We start from the raw sequence: 27817 nt of genomic DNA on the forward strand, positions 1-27817 counted from the left end.
ATGACATTGAATTCCATACGATGTTAAAATGAATAAGAAATTACTGTAGGCCATTTAAGATATCTTAGATGTCAGTTTATAGACATATTAAAATACCGGTCATTGAAAATGAAGCTGCAAGCAGATAAAATATAAACAATCATTGCTTCATTATGAATTAGAAAATGCAAATTTCAAAATGTTTTACTTTATTAACTCTTAGCCTGCAGGCAGTAGCTGAATCTATTTTTATCTTGACATTTTGAGATGACCTTGGGTGTCAAGTTCAGATTTTCAAAATGGATGTATATGGTATTGGGTTATATAAATTCATCTTTTTTTCTGAGATACAAATTAGATAAAATAAGTTTATTAAAATATGTAAATAACATATCTAAATGATGTCATATTTCACATAAGATGTGATGGATCCTTGTTTTGTTTTTCCAGGAAACCTTTCCAGTGGATGTAATGAAGAAGGCAGGAAGTATTGGATTTGGTGCTATTTATTGTAGTGAAGAGTTTGGTGGGACTGGACTGGGTCGGACAGATGCTTCGCTCATTTTTGAAGCTTTATCTCAGGGTTGTGTTAGCACCACTGCCTACATCAGTATTCACAAGTAACACTATAAGCTTAATATTAAACTTATTGGTTTAAACATATTTATTCAAGCTTAATTGTGAAACATGTTTTTGCAACTTATATTAATCACTTTGAGTCTGCATCCTGGAACCAACCAGTACTGGTGTTGTATGAAGAAAAAGGATTGTGACCCAATTAGTGCTCGAACCTATGATCCCTGGGTTGAGAGGCAGACACTTTAACCACCAGACCACCACTCCTAATTAAACTTATTGTAACTTTCTCACAGACTGAAGCCTTTAAACATGTCTAATTAATCTGTGTGAAAATAAAGGCATGGAGCAGTTGCCCAGTGATAAAGATGTTTAAATATAGGGACTGTAAAGAAATAATAAGCGTTTTCTGATATGAAACCAGTACTGGTTAATCCAGGGAAGCAGAGTTTGAAATCACAGATTGGAAAAAAAAGTGAAACCTGACTAGGACTTAGATTCAGGACCTCCATCAAACAGCTCCACTTTCTGACTTACCCAGTGAATAGTGAAAGTAGCTGAAAATTTGATATTTGTAAATTTCTGAAAAATAGGAGCCACATTGGTAAAATCATTTCAAAACCTTCTTGAAATAGCTTTTTGATACATTTGATTCTGATTTACAACACTGTATCTTTAATATCTTTTCAGATATGACCATTAGAATATGTAAATAAATGGTTGTACAGTTTTTAGCTTGACTTTTCAAAAAATAGGGAGAGCTTTTGAACTCACTCCGTTTTATGTTTAGGCATTGTTGTCACACTTTGGTTAAATTTTATGGAGCAAGTTGGTATCTCCAAAAATCCTGAAGGGAATGGGTGGAAATTTCAAACACTTGTTCTTTATGGTTATTTAACATGATGCAGAAAGGTCCCATTACTTTTGAGTTATGCTTCTTTTCTCACTATCAAGCACTAAGAATAGTCGAGCGCTGGCTGTCTCACGAAAGCTCTTGTTTGAAAATCGTACTGTTACTATTGTAACAGTATAATGTGTCAGTTACACCTTTTATCATTCTAATTTGATCTTTATTTCAGTATGTGTGCATGGATGATAGATGAATTTGGTAATGATACTCAGAAAAGTGAATGGATACCTAAACTTGCTACCATGGAAGCTTTAGCCTCATATTGTCTAACTGAACCAAGTAAGCTATTTATAGTAACATACAATGCAATCTCATTAAAATCAGATCATCATTTTCGCTCTGTAACTCTTTGCTACGAAACGAAGGATAGTGGATCGACAGTTATACCCCGGTCACATATTCACGGGATACGCCCACGGAAGAGCCACAGATTAATTCCGGCATTGTCCATAGCTACCCGTACTGGTCAGTAGCTCTCCGTATTGTAACCATAATCAATCGTAGTAGTCCTTGTATATCCGTAGCAATCCTTGACAATTTTTGAACATGCACATAAATTTGCTACGGAAAAATCAACCGTAGCGTATCCCTACTAGTCCATATTAATCTGTACTGATACGTACTGGTCCGTACGAAAACCGTACTAGTCCGTACTGATTCGTAGTCCACCAACTTGTCAAGGATTTCCACGGTTTTGTACGGAGAACTACGCATTTGTACGGTTACCCAACGTATAAGCTACGGTTTTAATACGGATTAATACGGCATTGTCACGGAAAGCCACGATCGTAATACGTTGTACTACGGAGAGGCAAGGATTAGCATGGTCTTATACGGTTTATTGCGTTGCAACACAAAACAGTACGGAATGGTACGGTCCACCACTGTTTAGTACGGATGATTTAAGTATCATGTACTTGGTAGCTTGACTATTCGATAAGAATAAGTAGAGCTATTGTAGTCACCCGAGCGTCGGCGTCCGCGTCGGCGTAACCACTTATGTTAAAGTTTTTGTAATAGTTTAAATATTTTCAAAGTCCATTGACATATGGCTTTGAAACTTTGCACACTTGTTCATCATCATTACCCCAACCTGTAAACAGGAGGAGGTAACTGTATCAAGCATTTTGACAGAATTATGCCCCTTTTTCGACTTAGAATTAACGTTAAAGTTTTTGTAATAGTTCAAATATTTTCAAAGTCCATTGACATATGGCTTTGAAACTTTGCACACTTGTTCACCATCATTACCCCAACCTGTAAACAGGAGGAGGTAACTGTATCAAGCATTTTTTTTACAATCAAGCACTAAGAATAGTCGAGCGTTGCTGTCCTACCGACAGCTCTTGTTCAAGGGTATAAATACTACCTTCTTGTTAAAAACAGACATATTTGCGGAAACATTTAATAAATGATAATTGCCATTTACTGGCTGCAACTTTATATTGAAATGGCTCAGAATGCGGAGGCAGTGGTCGAGCTGCTTGATGACATACATAGAAGTAAATTTATATTAATATCGTACTACAATTCATAAGTAATAGAATAACATTTAATGTTACATATTTTACAAACATTGGATCGTGAAATTGGAGTTAATATGTACATAAAACGAAGTGTCTCATAAGCCTCGGAGGCTGGCCCTTGAGTGAAAATAAGATTAATTAACAAGCTTTTTACATATTTTTAAAACATAAACATCACGATAATTAATGTAATTGTAAGATGAACAGCAAATCTTAAAATTAAAAGAGAAGCAGTGTTGATCAACATTTTTCATTAATGATTACTAGTCCATATCTAATCAGGTAAGAGAAGACAGACGAGATGGTGGACTAGAGATGGGCTTTGACGAAGAACGCTTCAAGTTTAGTATGAGGCTCTCATGGTCGAACTTGTTGGGGATCCAATTCGTTTTCTAGGTGTTCTTTTCTTTTGAGGCATTTTGAAAATAAGCAAGCAAGAGGTTGTAGATTTGTATAAATCCGTGGCAATCCGTATCAGACCGTACTTATTCGTACTAATCTGTGCTTATACAGTAGCAGACCGTAGTGTATCTGTAGTGCGTCCGTCCTGATTCGTGTCGCTCCGTATCAAACCGTGTGGGTCCGTAACAATCCGTGTCTCTCAGGGGGCTTTTGGTGGTAAATCTGTTGGACTCCATACCGTTGTGTGTCCGTACTAGAACCGTAGCGGACTACGAAATTTCACATTTTCGTAGTAATCCGTGAACGATTAGACCGTAGCTCTTCCGTGGCATTATCCGTGAATATGTGACCGGGGCATAAGGATATGATTTTAATGAGATTGCATACAATGTAACATAAATGTTTAGGTATTTGGAGTGATTGTAAAAAAAAACAACAAAAACACACTCTATGTAACAAAGCAGTTTACTCCAACCAAATAAACTTTAGGAGTATTTATATTGAAGGAAATAGAAGAAAAAAGTGCAAAGGAGCTGAAAGTTATTTCGTCTTTTCCATTTTGACAATATATTTTCTTGACACCGTCGTGCTTGATTTAAACTGACATTCTGTTATACCATACAAAATACAACCATTTTTCTTAGCTTGACAGTTTGAAGAATAGTGGGGCTATCCTACTCACTGGGGTATCAGAGTAAGGTTTTAGTGCACTTGTACCCATTACTCTAGTATCAATTTTAACAGAATTAAGGCCATTTGTGACTTTAGAAGTTTTCTTGTATGCAACATTAATCGACAAAATTACTGAAGGTACTCACTTGAAACTTTACACATGTCTTAGAGGTCATGATTGAAGGTTATTAAGGCCCATAACTTTGGTTGAATTTTAGCCCTTGTGAACTTAAAAAGTTCTTGGTAAAGGTTTTACATGGCATGGTAAATCAGTTATTTAATTGAATCTAAAAACCTGTCTTAGCTAAGTTCTTCACCATAATTGGTGGTCACTATCCAAGGCACATAACTCTGACACAGATTTTGATAGAATTATGGCGTTTTGAATCAATTGGCCCACACTGCTATGGGTCTGAATGCCATGAAGGTTTTAGATTCTTCAAATAAGAAAGCTGTCCAGGTAAGATATGGAAAGTTTGGGGATCTACTCCTGTATCTTCTTGTGTCTGAAATCCTGCATGAGGGGGCACCTGAAGTCTTCCTCCACCAGTAAAGCTGAAAAGTAGCCATGCATGTATAACCTTACAGTTTCAGCCGGACTTAACATCTAGCAAAATAGACAGTTACATGTTACATATAGATAACTTTTTAACCAAGAATCATGCACACAGTTTTACAACTATCACATTGAATAATAAGTGGTCATATAGCTTTATATTGTATAATAGCCCTTGAGATCCATTAATTCCTTAATCATTAATTCATACACGTATATAATTATGTACAGTCAAATCTGTCTGTACAGTACATATTTCACTGGAAAAAGTTTTTACAAAATTTCTGTGAACAGATTAACTCATATAAACATGTAATTTTCATGAGCATGACATTGTCAAATCAGTTGTTATAAGTGATTGGTTATCTAAAAATAAGTATATATGTATGTATTATTTTTATGTTCACTTGAAAGTATGTATGTATTATTTTTATTTCACTTGAAAGTATATATGTATTATTTTTAGCACACTTGAAAGTATATATATATTATGTTTATGCAGATTTTGGAAGTGATGCTGCCAATTTATCTTTGTCTGCTAGAAGAGAAGGAGATCATTACATACTGAATGGATCAAAGGTGGGGGACACTTTATTGTTTCTAAATTCTCAACAGTTTGTATGCTGGTGATAATGATTGCATAGCTATGTCACCAATAAAGTCACTTCTGCCTGCACATCTGTCAGTAGGAACACAGTACAATTGGTTGGATCACTGAGCTAAATACGGAGAGCATAGGATAAGTCATCCAAGGTCAATGGTTTGATTCTCGGACGCGACGTAATTTATGCGTGACAATATGATGGCAGATCACTGAGTCTAGTTGACATTTTTAGCTCGACTATTCGATAAGAATAAGTAGAGCTATTGTAGTCACCCGAGAGTCGGCTTCTGCGTCTGCATTGTTGTAACCACTTATGTTAAAGTTTTTGTAATAGTTCAAATATTTTCAAAGTCCATTGACATATGGCTTTGAAACTTTGCACACTTGTTCACCATCATGACCCCAACCTGTAGACAGGAGGAGGTAACTCTATCCAGCATTTTGACAGAATTATGCCCCTTTTTCAACTTAGAATTTACGTTAAAGTTTTTGTAATAGTTCAAATATTTTCAAAGTCCATTGACATATGGCTTTGAAACTTTGCATACTTGTTCACCATCATGACCCCAACCTGTAGACAGGAGGAGGTAACTCTATCAAGCATTTTGACAGAATTATGCCCTTTTTCAACTTAGAATTTACGTTAAAGTTTTTGTAATAGTTCAAATATTTTCAAAGTCCATTGACATATGGCTTTGAAACTTTGCATACTTGTTCACCATCATGACCCCAACCTGTAGACAGGAGGAGGTAACTCTATCAAGCATTTTGACAGAATTATGCCCTTTTTCAACTTAGAATTTACGTTAAAGTTTTTGTAATAGCTCAAATATTTTCAAAGTCCATTGACATATGGCTTTGAAACTTTGCACACTTGTTCACCATCGTGATCCCAACCTGTAAACAGGAGGAGGTAACTGTATCAAGCATTTTTTTTACTATCAAGCACTAAGAATAGTCGAGCGTTGCTGTCCTACCGACAGCTCTTGTTCTATCACCACTGATCCAGAAATCATGTGGGATATTAGTCAGTCACATGTGGAGAAATTTGTTATTATTTTGTAAGTTATCCAAAAGATGCAATGAGGTTGATAGACCGCGAAGATATGACCAAAAATGTGTTCAAATTGGCGTAAAGAAAACCGCAGAAAAACAAATTATGTACTAGTGGTTGCTTGTTTTGAACATTTTGTTCTTGAAATATTGTAGATTATTAATAGACAGCAAGCAAATTCAGTATTATTTGTATTAAATGAATAGTGTCTTCAACAGCAGTAACTTTTATGGAAAAAAAATTCTGATTTTCAATGTATTGTTGTACTTTTTAACAAACTTTTCAAGGTCTCTCAGAAAATTTGTGAGATAATGCAAAAATATATGTTATAAAAATTTAAAATAAAAACGATGTAATGCAAGTCAAACATCTTTAAAGATAACAGAAGTTTTCTGGCATTAATATAAATTTAAAGATGGTCTATTTTCTAAAAAGAAATATGATTATTCCTGTATACACCTTGTATTTATTGTAAATAATTTATTTTAAAGGTAGGAAAACCTATAACTTGATTGAATGGATGTTATTTTTAAGATGTTCATCAGTGGAGGTGGAGAGACAGATGTGTATGTAGTCATGTGTAGAACAGGAGAGAAAGGTCCCAAAGGTATTTCCTGTCTTCTAGTGGAGAAGGGCACACAGGGTCTGGATTTTGGCAAGAAAGAGAGAAAGGTTGATTTAATATTGTTCAGCAAAAAAAATGAATTAGTATTGTGGTAACTGATCATTAGAAGGAAAGAAAGGCTGTTTTGGTATCAAACTTCAAATCTGGAAATTGTTGGTACATGTCTGCATGTAGTAAATTCTATTTTTAACATAAACATTCCACACTGTTGAGATTACTGGTTATGACCTAAGGGAAGCTGTCCTCTGGCATGACATGATGATCATGTCTAGGTTCCCAAAAAAGTGTTTGAAATATTTTGGAAAGTAAAAGATCATAGCTCTTATAGATACTATTGTAATATACTAAGTTCTTTCACTTACTACAGAGAGGAATGTCCAGTCTAGTAACTTTGTGATGTAATATGACATGTAACAGCATCACTTCAAACATTAGTAAATCCAGTCTGATATATGCAGGAGTAAATTTTGTTGCAACATTTTAGTGTTTAAAGAGCATATTATTTATGTTTTATGTTTTATTTTAAAAGAGAATAAACTAACTAGAGTTTTAAAACACCTTGCTTTTAAGGTGAAAAAAGTAATTATGAAATGATAAAATTTAAAGATAATGATTTTAGGTAGGTTGGAATTCTCAGCCAACAAGGGCAGTGATATTTGAGGATTGTCGAGTACCTGCAACAAATGTTATAGGGCAGCCAGGTGACGGGTTTAAAATAGCAATGAGAGGTCTAAATGGCGGCAGAATTAATATAGGTAAGGATTCTCATTATCACTTAAAACACATTTTTTATTGCATGACTATACAGAGAATAGGAAGAGCTATTGAACTTCCCCAGACGTTGGTGTCACAGGTGGTTAATTTATAGCTTGACTATACGAGGAATATGGAGAGCTGTCTTACTCGCCCTGGCGTCGGTGACCACTTCGGCGTCCGCATACAGATTTCAGATTAAAGTTTTGGTGCAGTAAAATATTTTTCACTATAACTTTTTCATTTCTTAGATCATCAACTTCAAACATCAAATATCTGTTCCTTATCATCAACCATATCTTATGTGACAATGTTCATAACTCTAGCACCAATATTGTCAGATTTATCTCCCTTTGAACTTCGAATTTTCGTTAAAAAATACAATTTTTTACTGCTACTTCTTTATTTCTTTAGGGATCAACTTCATACTTCTAATATATGTTCCTTATCATCAACCTTTTGTTAACAGATTCATGACTGTAGTACCAATAATGCAAAAATTATCTCCCCTTTAACTTAGATTTTTTCACTTGAAAAATGTTATTTTTTAGTATAACTTCTTTAGTTTTAAAGGTATCTACCTCAAACTTCAACTACATTATAACATATTCTTTATCATCAACCAGATCTTATGTGACAAGGTTCATAATTCTTTTATTTTCAGATTAATCTCCCTTTGATCTGTGGTCTGAGACCTAAAAAAAATCACCTTCTGTCCCTCTGTCAAAAATTACCTGCAAATAAAAAAGCTATAGAAACACTGTTTCTTTCTTGGCAACCCCCTCAACATTTAAAATATAACAAGAAATAGATGCTTGGCCTTGTAGATTTTTTGCTACAGATGGAAGTATGTACCCCCTTGAAAAATGTCTTGATACTTCCGAGCCTGCAGTTGAAATGCACTGTATGTAGTAAAACGATGTTCTTGACACTATCTGCCTCAACAGTTTATTACTAGTCCTATTTTGCCGGAGTTCATATTAGATGCTACAAAACCAAATCTGTTGCTGAAAATGCATTTTGAACTCAAACAGTCATTTATGTCGAGAATATTTACACTTTCAAAGAAATCCTCCACTGTGGCTACATTTAGTGTTGTGTGCTGCCTTATTTTCACATTCCTTTGTGAATGGACTGTACATGGTGCATATAGATTCAAATTATCACATGTAAATACATTTTTGTCATCAATAAATAATCGTGTAATAATATGTATAATATGGTTGTATTTTTCAGCATCATGTTCATTAGGGGCAGCACAAGCCTGTGTAGAATTAAGTAGGGATTATCTTAAAGTTAGAAAACAATTTGGACAAACCTTAGAAAACTTTCAGGTAAGATTGAGTTAACTTTTACCTATAGGTAGAACATGTAACATCTTCATTTTATAAGTAAGTGTCTTTATACTGGGAAACAAGATATCAAATATATATTAATTTATTCAAATATGACCTTGACCCCCTAAAGTGACCTTGAATTTACAGGTCAGATTGTTATACTTTTTCATATATATTAACCCTTAAACTGCTGAAACCCAAAGGGATAAACATTTGCTATGATTATAGAGCCAGGCCAGCCTGCATATTCATGTAGTCTGAGTAGACTCTGCTAACCTGCTTCCATCTTGATATCATGAAAAGTATTAATGGACTGTCCGTAAAATGGAAGCTAAACAAGTTCAGCAAGTTTAGGGTAACATACTTAGAACAGATTTGTCATTTGCAAACTTGTGTTGTTCAGTGTCATTAAAGATGATGTGTTTTCCCTTTGATAGGGTTACAAAATAAAATTTTTTCTTTGAGTCAAGTATTCAATATGTAAATGATAACATTGCATATGATTTAATTATACATACTGATAAGAGGTTATGAGATAGTCCCATTTTGTTTTTCAATATTAATATCATTTGCAAGGTACATTACTAAATTGCTTGTGAATGGCTCAAACATGTATTACTATTTCAGTATTTGCAATTTCTGCTGGCAGAAATGGCAACAAAACTTGTAGTATCACGGAACATGGTAAGACAGGCAACTAAAGCATTAGAAGAAGACTGGCCGGGGAAAGTTGCTCTTTGTTCCATGGCAAAATACTTCACGACAGATGAATGTTTTAATGTAAGTGACTTTTTGCCCGATGGCAAGCTATTTTCAATGGCAAAACTATTTTGCTACTGGAAAATTTATTGATAAAAATGCTTTCTTAAGGCTCTTTTTCCATGGTTTACTATATTCACGGCAGATGTTTTTTAAATGAATAAGGGGAAAATTATTTCACTTCAGATGAGTGTTTAGATTAAACTGGATTTTTGTGCCATGTCAAAATATTTCCCATATAATGCATGTTTTACTGTAAGGATCAATTACCTTGTTACTTAATCACCTCTTCCTACATTTTAAGCTTCCTTTACTTTGGCCCTTTGATATTCTTTATTACAATACATTAGATACATACCGGTATGTGTTTGAATGGGTCACACCAACACAGAATAGGTCATATAGTGACATTCCAGCTTTACTGGCTGCAGAAGGCCTCGGGTGCCATTACGGCAATTATTTCAGACACGAAAGGGCACCTGAGTAGAACCACAGACTTTCTGTAAAGATACAAATGTAATAGGTAAAATATTAACACAAGAGGTTGTTAGTCCCCTACCGGTTTACCGGAGGGGACTTTAGGTTTACCCTCCGTCCATCTGTCCGTCCGTCAGTCCGTCCGTCCACAAAACTGGATCCCGCGATAATGCAAAAAGTACTGAAAATATTTTAATGAAACTTGATATATGGATAGATGGCAGTATGGAGATTATGCACGTCTTTTTCTTTTCTTCCTATGTTGAAAATTCTGGTTGCTCTGGCAACAAATAGACTGAAAATATGGCAAATTTTACACATTATCTGGATCCCACGATACCGCAAAAAGTACTGAAAATATTTTAATGAAACTTGATATATGGATAGATGGCAGTATGGAGATTATGCACGTCTTTTTCTTTTCTTCCTATGTTGAAAATTCTGGTTGCTATGGCAACAAATAGACTGAAAATGTGGCAAATTTTACACATAACCTGGATCCTGCGATACCGCAAAAAGTACTGAAAATATTTTTATGAAACTTGATATATGGATAGATGGCAGTATGGAGATTATGCACGTCATTTTTTTTTTTTCCTATGCTGAAATTCTGGTTGCTATGGCAACAAATAGACTGAAAATATGGCAAATTTTACACATAACCTGGATCCAGTGATAACGCAAAAATGACTGAAAATTTTTATGAAACTTGACATATTGGTAGATGGCAGTATGGAAAATTATGCACATTCTTTTCTTATCTTCCTGTATTGAAAATTCTGGTTGCCATGGCAACAAATAGACTGAATTTCAAGATTTCTGATTCTAGTTTTTCAGTTTTTTCACTATAAGTTCTTTATTTCTTAAGGTATTTTCTTCAAACTTTAAATATAAGTTGCTAGTCATCAACCACATCATATGTGAAAAAGTTTACAACTCTAGCACAAAATTGATCAGAATTACCTCCCTGGAACTTAAAATTTTCATGAAAAAAAACATTGTTTTTGTGTCGCCTTGAAAAGGTGACATATAGGGGTTACTTTTGTCGGCGGTGTCGGCGGCGGCGGCGTCTGTGTCGGCGTCGTTGTCGTTGTCGGCGTCGGCGTCCGCTAAAGCTTGTCCGGAGCATAACTCAGTCACTATAAGTCTGATTGACTTCAAACTTGGTATGCATGCTTCTTTCAATAACCCGAAGTGCAGTGCACAAGGACCGGTACTCTGCAGTTCTTATTTTTTAAGTTATTGCCCTTTGTTAATTTTCATACTTTAATTTTGTCCGGGCCATTTCTCTTCAACTAAAAAAGCTATGGACTTGAAACTTCATAGGATGATAGTTCTCATTAAGAAGAAATGCAGTGCACAAGAACCAGTACTCTGCACTTCCTAATTTTTGAGTTATTGCCCTTTGTTAATTTTCATACTTTATTTTTGTCCGGGCCATTTCTCCTAATGTATAAAAGCCATGGACTTGAAACTTCATAGGATGATAGGTCTCATTAAGAAGAAGTGCAATGCACAAGAACTGGTACTCTGCATTTCTTACTTTTTGAGTTATTGCCCTTTGTTTATTTTCATACTTAATATTTGACCAGGCCATTTCTCTGAAAGTATAAAAATTATGGACTTGAAACTTCATAGGATGATAGATTTCATTAAAAAGAAGTGCAGTGCATAAGAACTGATACTCAGCATTTCTTATTTTTGAGTTATTGCCCTTTGTTGCTTTTCTTACTTTATTTTTGTCCTGGTCATTTTTCCTCAAGTATGAAAGCTATGGACTTGAAACATCATAGAATGATAGATCTTATTGATAAGAAGTGCAGTGTACAGAAACTGCTGCTCTGCACTTATTATTTTTTTAGTTATTGCCCTTTGTTATTTTTCATATTTCATTTTTGTCCTGGCCATTTCCCCTAAACTACATTGTTCACAAGGCGACACATCCGACTCGCGGAGTTCTAGTTTTTTTAATAACTTCTTTTTTTCTGAACATATCTACTTCAAACTTCATATAAATGTTTCTTATTATCACTCAACATTTGTGAGTGTTCAATACTCTAGCAAGACTATTTCCAGAATTATGCCCCTTTTGAACTTGACTTTTTTTTGAGAAATTGGTAATTTTCTTCAATTATGATAGGATTTTCTTCTAACTCCCACATCATAATAATATGACAATAATATGACAAGGTTTATAAATCTAGCATCCATATTTCCAGAATTATCTCCTCCTTAAACTTTTTATTTTTCCTATTCGTTCTTTTAACTTTCATTTACTTCAAATTAAAAATAAACATTCAATATTCATACCTTCATTACTAATTGTTCTTTGTTACACTCACATCATGTATGACATTGTTATCTCCTTTTTTTTAAATTTTGCTTTAAAAATGTTATATTTTGATAACAGGGATGTTTAAAAAATAACTTTAGAGTGTCCTTCAGTCTGTCTGTACATAAAAACTGTTCACTGTGATCACTTAAAATAGAAACATAAGTGAATGGCCAATGGGCCTTCAGAATGTTGCTTGGGCTCTTACCGGTAGGGGACTTATGGATTGCTTGCAATACTATGATAATTGCTTGTTTAATAAGTGCACCATATCACTGTTAAGCCTTCTTCAAAACTGTCGATTGATCATAAAGTAACATATTTAACCTTAAGAAAAGTTGAAGGCAGCTTTGGTATAGTGGTAACAATTTTTGGGTATATGTTTTATTCCAAACTTATTTGTAACAAAGAAGTCATTTGATACCATGTTTGAAAGTTGGATAATATTTGTAGGAGGAAGCATGTGCTGTGTGGCAGTTACAAGTGCCAAACCATATTGATAAAACCTTGCTGCAATTTTCATTTACAGCTTTTATTTATTATTAGATTGACTTACACAAACCAATGGGTTTTTGTTGTTGTTATTGTTGTGACATTCCAGTTCACTGCAGTGGTGTCATATTCTGGAACTTAAGGGTCATTGATGCCGAAACATTATGTTCCTGATGTTTAATACTTGTGGGATATTGACTCTGTAACAATTAACAATACACATTTGAAAATCCACCATTATTTCTTAAATTTTTTTTTGGATAGTCTCCCTTTAATCAGAGATGATAAAATTCTTCTCTACAAATGAATGTTTACATTTTAGTTCCTATATGCATTAGGTTTTTAATGGACTTTAATAAATGAATACTTGTAAAGCTGCATACCTCCAAATGAGTCAAAACATTTCAAGAAAATCAAACTTTAGAAAAATGTACTAAGATTTTAAACGTTTCCTTAACTGTTTAAGGTGACTTCAAAAATTTAAAATGCATGTTAGTGACCTTCATCATCAAGGCAAGTTGAGCGTGAGGTCTGACGGACAGCTCTTGGTGTATGATCTTATTTTCTTTTTCATTTTACGCCTTTTCCAAACAGTATTTCAGTCATATAGGCGGGTAGTTTCCTAACCATCGTTCCTGGAGAGTTACACCAGTACTAGACTTATTTTCTTTTGAATTTTAGGTATATATATATATATGTGTGTAATTATTGGATGTACTGTCCTATTTTTGTTTAACATTTATAGGTATGTATCTTATGTTGTTTTTACAGATATGTAACCAGGCAATACAAATACATGGTGGTTATGGCTATTTAAAGGATTATGCTGTACAACAATATATGAGAGATTGTAGGGTTCATCAGATACTAGAAGGTAGGCTGTATAGTATATGGATGTTTTAAAGCTACTTGCCTCCAGATCAGATGATTTAAAATATTTCAATAAATTCAAACTTGAGAAAAATGTACTAAGATGTAAGGAAAAATAAAAAGTTTCAAGTTTCAAGTAATATTTTACATGTCATGTGTGATTAATTACTAATATTACAGTATTTACAACTATATTTCTACTGCGTTACTAACGCAGTAAAGGCTTTTTATGCATATTCTGACAACTTTTTGGTAATTTACGAGGTTTGAAAGTGCCATTGATAATGTGTAAATTACTTCCTTTTGGTTATTTCACAATATTACACATTCAAATACATTTCAAAATTTTCCCAAAGCTTTTTTTTTTAAAAAAAAATTTTTTTTTTTAAAAAAAGGGGGTTTTTTTTTTTAAAAAGGGGCCCCCCCCCCCCCCAAAAAAAAAAAGGGGGAAAAGGGGAAAAAATTTTTTTCCCCCTTTTTTGACTTTTTAAAAAAAAATTTTTTAAAAAAAATTTTTTAAAGGGTTTTTGGTTTTTTAAAACCCCGGGGGGGAAAAAAAACCCTTTTTTTAAAAAAAAAAAAATTTTTTTTAAAAAAAAAAAAAATTTTTTAAAAAAAAAAGGGTTTTTTTTTTCCCCCAAAAAAATTTTTTTTTAAAAAAAATTTTTTTTTAAAACCCATCCCCCCTTTTTTTAAAAAAAAATTTTTTTCCAAAAAAAAAATTTAAAAAAAAAAAAAACCCCCCCCCCCAAAAAAAAAAAAAAAATTTTTTTTTTAAAAAAAAATTTTCAAAAAAATTTTTTTTAAAAAACCCCAAATTTTTCCCCAAAAAATTTTTTCCAAAAATTTTGAAAAAAAAAATTTTAAAAAAAAAAACCCCCCCCAAAAACCCCCTTAAAAAAAAAAAATTTAAATTTTTTTAAAAACCTTTTAAAAAAAAAATTTTTGGGGCCAAAAAAAAAAAAACCCCTTAAAAATTAAAAATTTTAAAAACCCCTTTTTTTAAAAAGGCCCAAAAAAAAAAAAAAAAAACCCCGGGGAAAAACCCCCCCCTTTTTTTTTTAAAAAAAAAAAAAAACCCAAAACAAAAAAAAAAAAAAAAAAAAAAACCCCCCAAAAAAAAAAAATTTTTCCCCCCCCTTTTTAAAAAAAATTTTTTTCCGGGGGGGTTTTAAATTTTTTTTTTTTTTTTTTTAAAAAATTTTTTTTAAAAAAAAAAAAAATTTTTTAAAAATTAACATTTTTCCAAAAAATTAAAATTTTTTTAAAAAAAAAAACCCTTTTTTTCCAACCCCCCATTTTTTTTTTAAAAAAAAAAGGGTTTTTAAAAAAAAATTTTTTAAAAAAAAATTTTTTAAAAAAAAAATTTAAAGAAAAAAAATTTTCCTAAAAAAGGGGGTTTTTAAAAAAATTTTTTTTTGGGGGGGAAAAAAGGGGGGGAAAAACCTTTTTTTCTTTGGAAAAATTTTAAAAAAAAAATTAAAAAAGTTGGCCCCAAAACCCGGGGGGGGGTTTTTTTTTTTTTAAAAGGGTTTTGGGTTTTTTGGGGGGGGTTTTTTTTTTTAAAAAAAACCCCTTTTTTCCCCCGGGAATTTATTTTTAAAAAAAAATTTTAAATTTTTTTTTTTAAAATTTTTTAAAAAATTTAAAAAAAGGGAAAAAATTTTTTTTAAAAAATTTTTTTTTAAATTTTTTTTTTCCAAATTTAAAATTTTTTTCCCCGGTTTTTTTTGGGGAAAAAACCGGAATTTTAAAATTTTTTTTGGAAAAACCCAAAAAAAAAAAAATTTTTTCCCCCCTTTTCCCCCAAAAATTTTTTTCCCCTTCCAAAAAAAGGGGGGTTTTTTTTTTTTTTTAATTTTTTTTCCCCCTTTTTTTGGGGGGGGGGTTTGGTTTTTTTAAAAAATTTTTTTTAAATTTTTTGGGGGAAAAAAAAAAAATTTTTAAAAATGGGGGGTTTTTTTTTCCAAATTTGGGGGGAAAAAACCGGGGTTTTTTTTTTTGGAATTTTTAAAATCCAGGTAGTATTTCAGTTATATTCCCATAGGCACTAGTGTTTTTGTAACAGCTAAGTTTTCTCAGCAAGTTACATGTACTTCCTGTATGCCAAGATTGGGGAAAATGGGGGTGGGAATCCTCATATCACACTTGTGTTTTCCTTACTTTACTCGATCAAAATGCCTTTTTATGCCCCCCCCCCGGCATATACTTATTGAACTGTCTATCAGTCTAACTACATTATTGGATAAATATCCATCATTCCATATATACATGTACTTGTGGGGGAAAAGTTTGCTTATATGGTGAAATACATTGCTTATATGGTTTTTGTTTACCAAACACATTCTTGTTCTTTTAATAACTCTTGAACAAATACTAGAAAATAGGCTGATATAAATTATCTTCTTGGTCAGTAAAACATGATTACCACCAACTGATTCATTTGTAGTTGTCACTGATTGTTATACCTCTACTATATAAATGTTTTTTTGTTGTTTTTTTATATTATGGAATCCCTTTGCTCTGTCATTTAGTCCATATTCCTGTTTCCAATTTGTCTACTCTACAAATCCTAAATGTATGCCCCTTGATGGATTTTCTACAAACTTTGCACAAATATTCACCTCAAAAACTTGATTTACAGACCACTGTTGTGACTTGCTTGGTTCAGATTCACCCTAGAAGGTAAAATATCAGACAAACTCTGTATCCATCTATAAATCCTTTACGGTAATACCCCTATAATGGTTTCTGAAATTCTTGCTTTTAATGGTCACCCTTTAAGGTTGAAGTTCATTTTATTACCCCCACCACCACAGATTGGTTTTGTAATTTAGTGTACCCTAATCAGATACACCTGCAAGGCATAATTTCTCCAAATTGAAATTATCTTGGATATTAAATCTTATCATACATGGTCAATAATTTGAGCCCTGTCATGACAAAACCAACATAATGGGTTTGCGAGCAGCATGGATCCAGACCAGCCTGCGCATCTGCATCAGGATCCAAGCTGTTCGCTTACAAACCCTATAGCAAGTAGAGAAACTGACAGCGAACAGCATGGATCCTGATGAGACTGCGCGGATGCGCAGGCTGGTCTGGATCCATACTGGTCGCAAACGCACTATGTTGGTTTTGTCATGACGCGGCTCATTTTGTTTCAAACTGATGATTCAGAAATCATTTGGGACACATGTGGAAAAATTGCTAGTTACTGGTTAGTTATCAAGGCAAGCCAGTTATATTACACAACCTCTGAGATATGACCAAAATTGTGTTAATATCCAGTAAAAAACAGACATGATAAAACAACTGATAAATCCTATATTTTTTGATTTAAATGTCTTCAAAGGGACGTAAAATATTTAAAATTTTTTAAAAAACATCTTAAAAGATTTAAAGGGGCCAACACAAAATCCTGGGGTCTTTGGGGAGTTGAAAAGTGGGCAGATATAAATTTTAAAAATTTTGAAATTTTTATTCTTATTTACTCATAGGGCCCCCTTGGGGGTTGAGAAAAATGGTTATGGTTTTGTAAAAGTGGTTTTAAAGGTCAGCTTTTAAATGGTTTTTGGTTTTAAAAAAGTCTGTTTGATTTGGGTTTTGGGCTTTTTTAGATTTATGATATCTGCATGCTGAATGGGTTAAAGGGTTTTCTTAGTGATTAAGGGCTGTTTAGTAGGGATAATCTGTTAGTGGTTAATTTTTCTGCTAAATGGTTAAAGGGCTGCGTGGTTATGGTCTTTAAAATTGTTTTATGTCTGCTAAGTGCTTAATGTCTGATGAGTGGTCAATGTGTCTTAAATTGTTTATGTCTGCTGAGTGCTTAATGTCTGATGAGTGGTCAATGTGTCTTAAATTGTTTATGTCTGCTGAGTGCTTAATGTCTGATGAGTGGTCAATGTGTCTTAAATTGTTTATGTCTGCTGCGTGCTTAAGGTCTGTTGGTTTTGATCGGCTGTGAGGTTAATGTGATGAGTGATACGGTCTGTTGAGTGGTCAAGAAATGGTCAAGGTTAGCAGAGTGGTCACGGTCAACTAAGTGCTTAAAGGAGCACAAAAACTGTTCGTATCTATCCTGTGTTGACGTGTGGTTTCTCTGTATTCTTCCTTTTCATCCATTTTGTACGGAAGTCAAAATACTATTTTGTTTATATTTTGCTACTTTTATTGCATATTATTTTACATTTAACGCTATTTTCTGCAGGTAATAAACATCTAACATTCTCTAAAACCATTATTAACGCAATGGAAGTTTCTAAAGAAGTCCATATTAAATTACAGACACTTGGGATGTGGAGCTTAAAACGCCTTAAGGTTTTTTTTTATATTTATGATCAGTACATGTGCTGGGATTGACAAATATGCATTTAATCTGGATTTTAAAGGAGTTTTGAGCTCCACACCCCAAGTGTCTGTGTGGAATAATGATGACAAAGTCAGTTAATAAAACAAACGCAATTTTGTCCCATAAATTTATTTGCTATATGTTCCCACATGAAATAATGATAACAAAATTTATATGATAATTAAACAATATTATTTTTCATTCGTCTTCTGAACATTGGCTTCGCCCCAAATTCTACTCGTCTCCTGAACTAAATTCTACTCGTCTCCTGAACATTGGATTCGCCCCAAATTCTACACGTTCATGCCAAGAACCCCTCAAAATAATTAAACCCATGAAAAGAAAAGAAAAGAAAAGAAAAGCAATACATTTTCAAATCCAGCACATAACTTACAAACATTACACTCTCTTTGCTACCTTTCTGACTCCAGAAATAAGCAAAATATAGATTTCTTAATTTTTTGGAGCGATTTCCTCAACATTTAGAAAATAATAGTAAATACGCAGCGCCCGCTCACACAGAGTGTGTTGTAATTATTAATTTTAACGAAATAAGAAAACAAAGGTTATGAAATGTAATTCAGTAGTCATCCATTGACTTGGCCCCATTGTGTTTCCACGTTTTACTGAAATAGAACAACATACTGAAATCATTTGCGACATTTTGTGAAGAACATATACAGTATAATACACTTAAAATATGTGTGTTTAATCACTTATAAACTGAAAACTATTGAAAAGAAAAAGATAGATCCCGATATTTAAAATACTATTTTAGCATCATCATGTAAAAGATTTTACAATTATCAGAGATTTCTATCTCATCTTAAGCACGTAATCATGGAATGGTGGTCAGGGGAGGTAATAACTATGTGAAAAGTGTCTATTATGCTTATTATAATTACACATATAGATGCATATCATTAGAAATGCAAATACATGTTAAATTTGAACTATTTTCGCAAGAACAAAAATCCAGGATACAGCAAATACGTGTCATGTGCAATGTATGATTACCTGCTCTGGCATTTCGCATACTATAGGTCGGTTATTTGAACAATAGCCCACATCCCAGTGTGTACCGTGCATAAAAACACAGTCTCTACTATCGCTTCCACTAAAGTATAAAATGCCTGGCGTAAATATTAAGTTGTCCCCAGAATATTCCCAATAAAAATTTCCTTCTGAGTCACTGTCTGATAAACCAATCCAAACATCTGTAAAATTATAAGAAAATATAGAAATTCTGATTTCAAGCAGGGTCTTTCAAATATATTTCAAATAATATTTTGAAAGACCCTGTTTCAAGTACATGTAAAAGCAAGTGCTTACAAATGAAATGAATGTACATTAACTTATTTAAACAACTTTTGAGCGTACGTTATTTGACATTTGTCCAAAAGCTTTTTTATATAAGAATGCTTGCTGGACAAGGGCAGTACATCTGCTCGTCATGTGTCCAGGTTTTACATTGGTAGTGGTTACTTTTTGTCGTTTTGATTTATTTATTGAAAACTGTATTTATTTACTAAGTAAGTCATGATCAAGTCCATTACATACAAAATATGAGACTTGATGTATGTTAGATATTAGGAGAGTATGTTCAATGTCAGTCACTTACCGGCATAACTTGATATTGTGTATACAAGTGTGTTTTCAGCATCATCTGTTATCTCGACAAGATAGGCGTTCGGGTCTAGGGACTGGCAGTAAGACTGTTAAATAATGAAAGAATATATCATTAATTTAAAACTAACTCCGCGCAATAATTTGCAGAAATTTCAATGATAAGTGTTTAGTTTAAATGTTTATATTAAAGCTAGATTGCGAAACAAAGTATTTCCACTTATATTAATCACTTTCGAGTCCAGTTCCTGGAACAAACCAGTACTGGTGTCATATGAAGAAAAATGGTCATGGCCCATTTAGGGCTCGAACCTATGTTCCCTGGTTTGAGAGGCAGACACCTTAACCACTAGGCCACCAATCCTCATACGTTTATTTTCTTATATTTCGAAAAATATTTGATAGTTCTTTAAAGACAAGACATGTAAAATTTGCAGTTATTCTCAGACACTCGGGTCTGACCGTGACCAGAGACATAATCTATGTCTCTGCCGTGACCAATAACCTTGCTCAACCTTAATTCTCAATGAATTTCAACATTTTGATACGGTTTAGACATCTGTATTCGTCTTAAATCAACCCAGTACGATTCAATTTTTACTTGTTAAATTAAAAATCCGAGGTACATTGTTGTCAGAGATTTATATAGAATTTGTAGAAATATTGCATAGCCTTAACAAATCTGGGGTAATCGTTAATCGAAATTATTGATTTTTTTAAATACACTGTAACACATAATGTAATTGATTACCTTGCCCAACAAATTGATTATATTAATTGTAATTAATCAATTACAGCTTGAATTCATTCACAATTTGATGGATGTTGATTACATGTACTATCAGATTTAACAGAATCAAAGGATGCCTTTATTTCACATGGTTTAACTTTTGTTTTAGAGTTATACATTTCAATGTTATCAATTATTAATCAATTGCCATCATAAAGTAATTGAAATTTAATTGATTACAGAGACAAGTCGGAATAATCAATCATAATCAATTACAGTAAAATCTGAAAGTAATTGTAATTGAATCAAATACTGATCATTGTAATCATTTCCAGGTCTGCTTAGGTAATAAAGTAATAAGGTAAAAGATTTTCATATTACAACTGCCGATAGCCAGTTAAACGTAGTGCTGACGTAGAGATAACAGCTATTTCTGTCATAAAACCACCCCGGTAGACATGGATCTTTATAAACTGAAGAGAAATACAGAACATACAACCATGTTTAATCAACTTTTACCGATAAAACGTGAATGGCATCATCACAGTGAATAAAGAAATCAAAGTAACACTTTTACTTACTTGGAAAATGAATAATAAATGATTATGTCGATCTTGATAATTACGAAAAGACATAAATATTATGTGTTTCATATATAGATCTTCAACATATTTAGCAGCACAGTAACTTGAAATTATGTCAATATTAACGATAATATCCAAAATATACCCCTATATAGTATTTAAAATAAACTATACTGTGTATATTTTTGATATTATCTATTATATTGATAGAATTTCAAGTTCTTGTGGTACCAGCAATCATTTCAAATGTGCTTACAGAAAGAAGATTTAGAAATACCTGATTCACAGACTGTTCCTGTGAAACCTGGCGTACATTGGCAGGTATGGGCGTTCACTAAATCTTCACATGTGCCATTGTTTAAACAAACCGCATTTATGCAATCGTCTATATCTTAATAATAGAGAACAGGCATATAAAAATATGTATACGAAATTGGGCTGATTCCTCAATACACATGTATATATAAGAAGCAAGGAAGAGTAAAAGATCCCTGAATGTTACACAAATTCACGAAAGAAAAAAAAATATGTGTAAGCAATTAATGGCAGAACATTACTTCACATTTCTGTTTAAAACATAGATGAAGGAGATGAATAAATTGCTTTGAAGTTCATTTACCGCAGTTTCTTTAAGAATTTAGTGCAGAATATATATGTAAAATCCTTCATACATGTATATATAGATCTTCAACAATTATGTACAGTGTAATATTTACCAGCAATCATATCAAAGGTGCTTACTCACTGACCAATAAGATTTAGAAATACCTATTTCACAGTGTGTTCCTGTGAAGCCTGGCGCACAACAGCAGGTGTAGCCATTCACTAAATCCACACAGGTAGCACCGTTTAAACAACTCGCAATTGTGCAATCGTCTATATCTTAATGAATGGAAACAGGCATTGTGCATGTTACACAAATTCACAAAAGAAAAAAATATGTGTTAGCAATACATTGCAGAATATTTCTTCAATTTCTTGTTTAAACATGGATGAAATAGATGAACATAAATTGCAATGAAATTCATTCCCTGTAGTCTCTAATTAAATTGTATCGTCAGCAACATTTCAGCAAAGTTTTTTCGCTTAAGAGATGTTTGAAGAGCCAAAGCGTAAGAAATTTATATGATTGATGCTTTAGAGAAAATTTCGACTGAAAGCAAGGTATATCATAAGTATAGTTTACTTATTTCATAAAATTCTCCTATGAATCCAGATCCTGTTCTGCGATAATTACAAAAAGACATGTTTCATATATAGATCTTCAACATATAAATACAGTGTAATATTTACCAGCAATCACATTAAAGGTATTAACTGAACAATAAGATATAGAAATACCTATTTCACAATGTGTTCCTGTGAAACCTGGCGTACAATGGCAGGTGTAGTCATTAACAAAGTCCTCACAGTTAGCACCGTTTAAACAAACCGCATTTATGCAATCGTCTATATCTTAATGATAGAAAAGAGACATACAAATGTAGATCACTAACATAGAAATACGCATGAAAATGGGCTGATATATACATGTATATCAGCAATTTCATTATTGGTTTGTTATTTTATAAGTTACTTCACAAAGGAATACATTTCTCACTAGGAAGAGAACAAGAAGAGTAAAAAGTTCCGAGAATGTTATACAAATTGACGAAAGAAAAAATTGGAACATTAATCATAGAAAATTTAGAAATAGATAGATGAAGGAGATGAATATAATTAGCACTGAAGTTTCTTAAAGGATTTACTAGAAAATATACATCATATCAGTATAATCATTTGACACTTGACAAATTTTTCATCTTAAATTATTCCATCAGCAACATTTAAGCAATTTTTTCGCTTGAGAGATGTTTGAAAAAGCCAAAGCTAAAATGATTAAGATGTCTTTTGTTTTACTAGGGAATTCAACTTTAAACAAGGTATATCAAAAGTAAAAATAACTTATTTCACAAAATTCTCCAATCCAGATCCAGTTTCGTGATAATTACAAAAGACATGAATATTATCAATGTTTCATATATTAATCTTCAACATATACATACAGTATAATATTTACCAGCAATCATATAAAAGATGCTTATTGAACAATAAGATTTAGAAATACCTATTCCGCAGTTTGTTCCTGTGAAACCTGGCGTACATTGGCAGGTATGGTCATTCACTAAATCCACACAGGTTGCACCGTTTAAACAACTCGCACTTGTGCAATCGTCTATATCTTAATGAATGGAAACAGGCATTGTGCATGTTACACAAATTCACAAAAGAGAAAAAATATGTGTTAGCAATAAATCGCTGAATATTTCTTCTATTTCTTGTTTAAAACATGGATGAAGAGATGAACATAAACTGCAATGAAGTTCATTCCCTGCAGTCTCTAATTAAATTGTTTCATCAGCGACATTTCAGCAAAGTGTTTCGCTTTAAAGATGTTTGAAAGAGCCAAACTTTAAGAAATTTATATGTTTAATGCTTTAGAGAAAATTTCGACTTTAAGCAAGGTAAATCATCAGTACTATAATTTACTTATTTCACAAAATTCTCCTATGAATCCAGATCCTGTTCTGCGATAATTACAAAAAGACATATGTTTCATATATATAGATCTTCAACATATACATACAGTGTAATATTTACCAGCAATTACATTAAAGGCGTTAACTGAACAATAAGAATAGAAATACCTATTTCACAATGTGTTCCTGTGAAACCTGGCGTACAATGGCAGGTGTAGTCATTAACAAAATCCTCACAGGTAGCACCATTTAAACAAACCGCATTTATGCAATCGTCTATATCTTAATGATAGAAAAGAGACATACAAATGTAGATAACAAACATAGAACTACGCATGAAAATGGGCTGATATATACATGTATATCAGCAATTTCATTATTGGTTTGTTATTGTATAAGTAACTTCACAAAGGAATACATTTCTCACTAGGAAGCAAGAAAGAAGAGTAAAAAGTTCCGAGAATGTTATACAAATTGACGAAAGAAAAAAATTGGAACATTAATCATAGAAAATTTAGAAATAGATAGATGAAGGAGATGAATATAATTTGCACTGAAGTTCATTTGCTGCAGTTTCTTAAAGGATTTACTAGAAAATATACATTATATCAGTATACTCATTTGACACTTGACAAATTTTTAATCTTAAATTATTCCATCAGCAACAATTCAGCAATGTTTTCGCTTGAGAGATGTTCGAAAAAGCCAAAGCTAAAATAATTAAGATGTCTTTTGTTTTACTAAGGAATTTCAAGTTTAAGCAAGGTACTATATAGTATCTCAAAAGTATAAATTACTTACTTCACAAAGTTCTCCCATCCAGATCAAGTTTCGTGAAAATTACAAAAGACATGCATATTAGCAATGTTTCATATAATAATCTTCAACATATACATACAGTATTATATTTACCAGCAATCATATAAAAGATGCTTATTGAACAACAAGATTTAGAAATACCTATTCCGCAGTTTGTTCCTGTGAAACCTGGCGTACATTGGCAGGTGTAGTCATTCACTAAATCCACACAGGTGCCATTGTTTAAACAACTCGCACTTGTGCAATCGTCTATATCTTAATACATTAAAATTGTAATAGAAAACAGGCATATTGTACATGTAACAAAAATTGACGGAAGAAAAAAAAGGTGTAAGCAATTAATCGTAGAACATTTTAAAAACATAGAAGGATGAGATGAATATTAATTGCAATGAAGTTCATTCGCAAATGATTAATTTGAGAATATAATATTGCATCTGTAAAATCCTCGACAAGTTTTTTTTATCTTATATTTTTGTATCAGCAACATCTAAGCAATGTTTGACTCTTGAGGGATGTTTGAAAAAGTCAAAACTTAAAAAAAAAACCAGAAAATTTCAACTTTAAGCAAGATATATCAAATCTAAAATTTGCTTATTTCACAAAATTCTCCTATGAATCCAGATCCTGTTCTGCGATAATAACAAAAAGACATGTTTCATATATATAGATCTTCAACATATACATACAGTGTAATATTTACCAGCAATTACATTAAAGGCGTTAACTGAACAATAAGATATAGAAATACCTATTTCACAATGTGTTCCTGTGAAACCTGGCGTACAATGGCAGGTGTAGTCATTCACTGAATCCTCACAGGTAGCACCATTTAAACAAACCGCATTTATGCAATCGTCTATATCTTAATGATAGAAAAGAGACAAACAAATGTTGATCTACGCATGAAAATGGGCTGATATAAACATGTATATAAGTAATTTCATCATTGGTTTGTTATTGTATAAGTAACTTCACAAAGGAATACATTTCTCATTAGGAAGCAAACAAGAAGAGTAAAATGTTCAGAGAATGTTATACAAATTGACGAATGACAAACAGATAGGTATATCAATCTTAAAACATTTCTTTAATTTTCCGTTTAAAACAAAAAAGAATCAATTAATGGTATTCGCTTGAGTGATGTTTGAAATTTAAATGTCTTATATCTTTGAGAATTTCAACTTTAAGCAAGGTATATAAAAAGTATATACTTATTTGACAAAATTGCCCTGTGAATCCAGAGCCACAACAATCACACTTCATTTGTTTATCTTGAAAGAAACACTGACTCGGGTCTGTACAGTTGCCTAAAACAATGATCTTTTCCATTGAAAATGCATAAAAAGTGACAATAGTGGTCTTTTAACGTGTTTCTGAATTTATTCTTTGCCCGATAAGAAAGTCTTGAATAAAATTTATTACTCAATTTCGAACTTGTTTCAATGGTGCTTAGAAAAATGTAATATATAATAACGTTTCTGTGGTATATATATAAATTGAAAAAGATGGACAGATTCGACATTTAGAACAGATCTTAACGATTTTGGAAAAAGTCTGTAGCATACATGTTATTAATATGACATATATGTCCGCTGGCAAGAAAAAGAAAGGAAGCAAAGAAAAATATGTTCATTTTTCAATATTATATGTTAAATGTTAAGTACTCACATTGGTAGCACCTCTTATTTGCTTTGGAATTTGCCTGTTCAAAGCCGGGCAATAGGCAGGCAAACCCGGCTGGACACTGAAATTATATACTTATCTTTAACGATTTAAGAATAAGTTTAAGTTAGAAATCATTGATTTAAGAATAAGTTTAAGCTAGAAAGCATTGTTTTTTTTTTAAATATGTTTTTTTTTACATATTAGACATGGAGTTTATTCATTTGTCAGTCTAAATAATGTTATTTTGTTTCTTTCACAACATGTCCAAAAACTTAGTGTGAAAAACACGACATTTGAAAATGGCATATTATTATTTTTAAAGGAACGACATACCATGATTGTAATTTATTTACCTCGTTGTGATCATTACATCTTACTACTCCATTTCCTCCCCCATTGTTATTTTCTGAACGTTTAATAAAGTTGGTATTCTTACTGTTCTTATATTTTACCCTCTGCATGTCTCTAAGCGACTTTGATTCGGATGTTTTTACAAACACCAAAAGAAATGCCAATAGCTAGAAAAAAATATTTGTACATGTAATATTAGAAAAAACGTTTAATTTTTATGTTTGTTTTATTTTGATTTTTTTTTTTTTTTTTAGATTGATTTGTTTATTTTTTATACCAGCATTATAAAAGAAATACAATTAAAACCCTCAATTAAGACCACCATTGGGACTTGACCAAAGTGGTAAACTTAATTGCTGGGTGGTCTTAATTGTGAATATTCTTATCATTTTTTACATATTTATAATAAAGACTAATTTCAGTCAATTTGTGAGAATAGACAATATATCTTAACCTGCAAATACAATACAAAAAAGTATGTTATAAATTATAATGTTACAAAAACATATTTCTGAAGAAATTTAATATCAAATTCTATTTGGTCTGATTTGATATATTTATTATTACATGATGTACATAACTCACCAATCAAATAAAAAATTAATTCTGCGCAAAATCATTTTGCTTAAAGCAGTATCAAACCACACTAAAATCTTCTTTCTCACCTTATTTCATATAATATCTCAAACATTCTGAAGTGGCATGCCTAAGATCATTCAAGCAGATGATAACAACAAAACAACAACATCTATAGGTATACATGTATTAACTTTAAATCAGTGGTCTCAAAAGTGTGGTCAAATAATGAACAAATTAAGAATTTAGACTGAATTTGGTAGCCTTAAAAGTGGAAAAGCGAAGAGGTTTTAATTCTGGATCATGTAACATTTGACATAAAGAACATAAAATTCCGTTCTTACTATATGGTCTCAATTCCAGGGTAGTCTTAAGTAGGGATTCCACTTACATGTACTGGGTAACAAACGTTTTAAAGTAACAAAATTTAGACATTATAGTAAGGAACTGAAGTTACTGTTTTGAAGTGATTAAAAGGCGTTAAACGAGATAAAAAATTGAAATCAACTCACCAAAAGTGTGATTTTTAATGTCATCGTTGCTCACAAACACCTTTTTATCGCTAAAAGAAGAAAACAGTCCTGAAATGAATTTCATTTTAGTAATTTACTATATTGCTGTAATTTTATCCTATACGTTACACGTTCTTATCTGATGTCTCGTCAATAA

At 32.2% G+C, this 27817-nt stretch overlaps 2 protein-coding genes across 2 annotated transcripts; one reads left to right on the forward strand and one right to left on the reverse strand.

Annotated features, from left to right (window-relative positions):
- Positions 1 to 411: 411 nt before the first annotated feature.
- On the forward strand, positions 412 to 13974 carry LOC132760600 (isobutyryl-CoA dehydrogenase, mitochondrial-like). The gene is made up of 8 exons (XM_060752607.1): positions 412 to 599; positions 1635 to 1744; positions 5124 to 5200; positions 6814 to 6951; positions 7524 to 7659; positions 8894 to 8991; positions 9622 to 9774; positions 13826 to 13974. Exons 1-8 carry the CDS (start codon positions 451 to 453, stop codon positions 13955 to 13957), a joined length of 993 nt encoding a protein of 330 aa, XP_060608590.1. The 5' UTR covers positions 412 to 450; the 3' UTR covers positions 13958 to 13974.
- Positions 13975 to 18232: 4258 nt separating this feature from the next.
- LOC132760601 (fibropellin-1-like) lies at positions 18233 to 27800 on the reverse strand. Its single transcript, XM_060752608.1, has 15 exons — positions 27661 to 27800; positions 26575 to 26739; positions 26225 to 26300; positions 25768 to 25863; positions 25305 to 25418; positions 24695 to 24808; positions 23903 to 24016; positions 23323 to 23436; positions 22557 to 22670; positions 21984 to 22097; positions 21493 to 21606; positions 21013 to 21104; positions 19897 to 19990; positions 19293 to 19492; positions 18233 to 18901 (listed from the first exon to the last, which is right to left on the reverse strand). Exons 1-15 carry the CDS (start codon positions 27682 to 27684, stop codon positions 18899 to 18901), a joined length of 1548 nt encoding a protein of 515 aa, XP_060608591.1. The 5' UTR covers positions 27685 to 27800; the 3' UTR covers positions 18233 to 18898.
- Between the last annotated feature and the right edge of the window lie 17 nt (positions 27801 to 27817).

This window comes from Ruditapes philippinarum, unplaced genomic scaffold (genome assembly GCF_026571515.1).
Source record: "Ruditapes philippinarum isolate M1 unplaced genomic scaffold, ASM2657151v2 ctg1345_1_1_1_1, whole genome shotgun sequence".
NCBI classification, from domain to species: domain Eukaryota; kingdom Metazoa; phylum Mollusca; class Bivalvia; order Venerida; family Veneridae; genus Ruditapes; species Ruditapes philippinarum.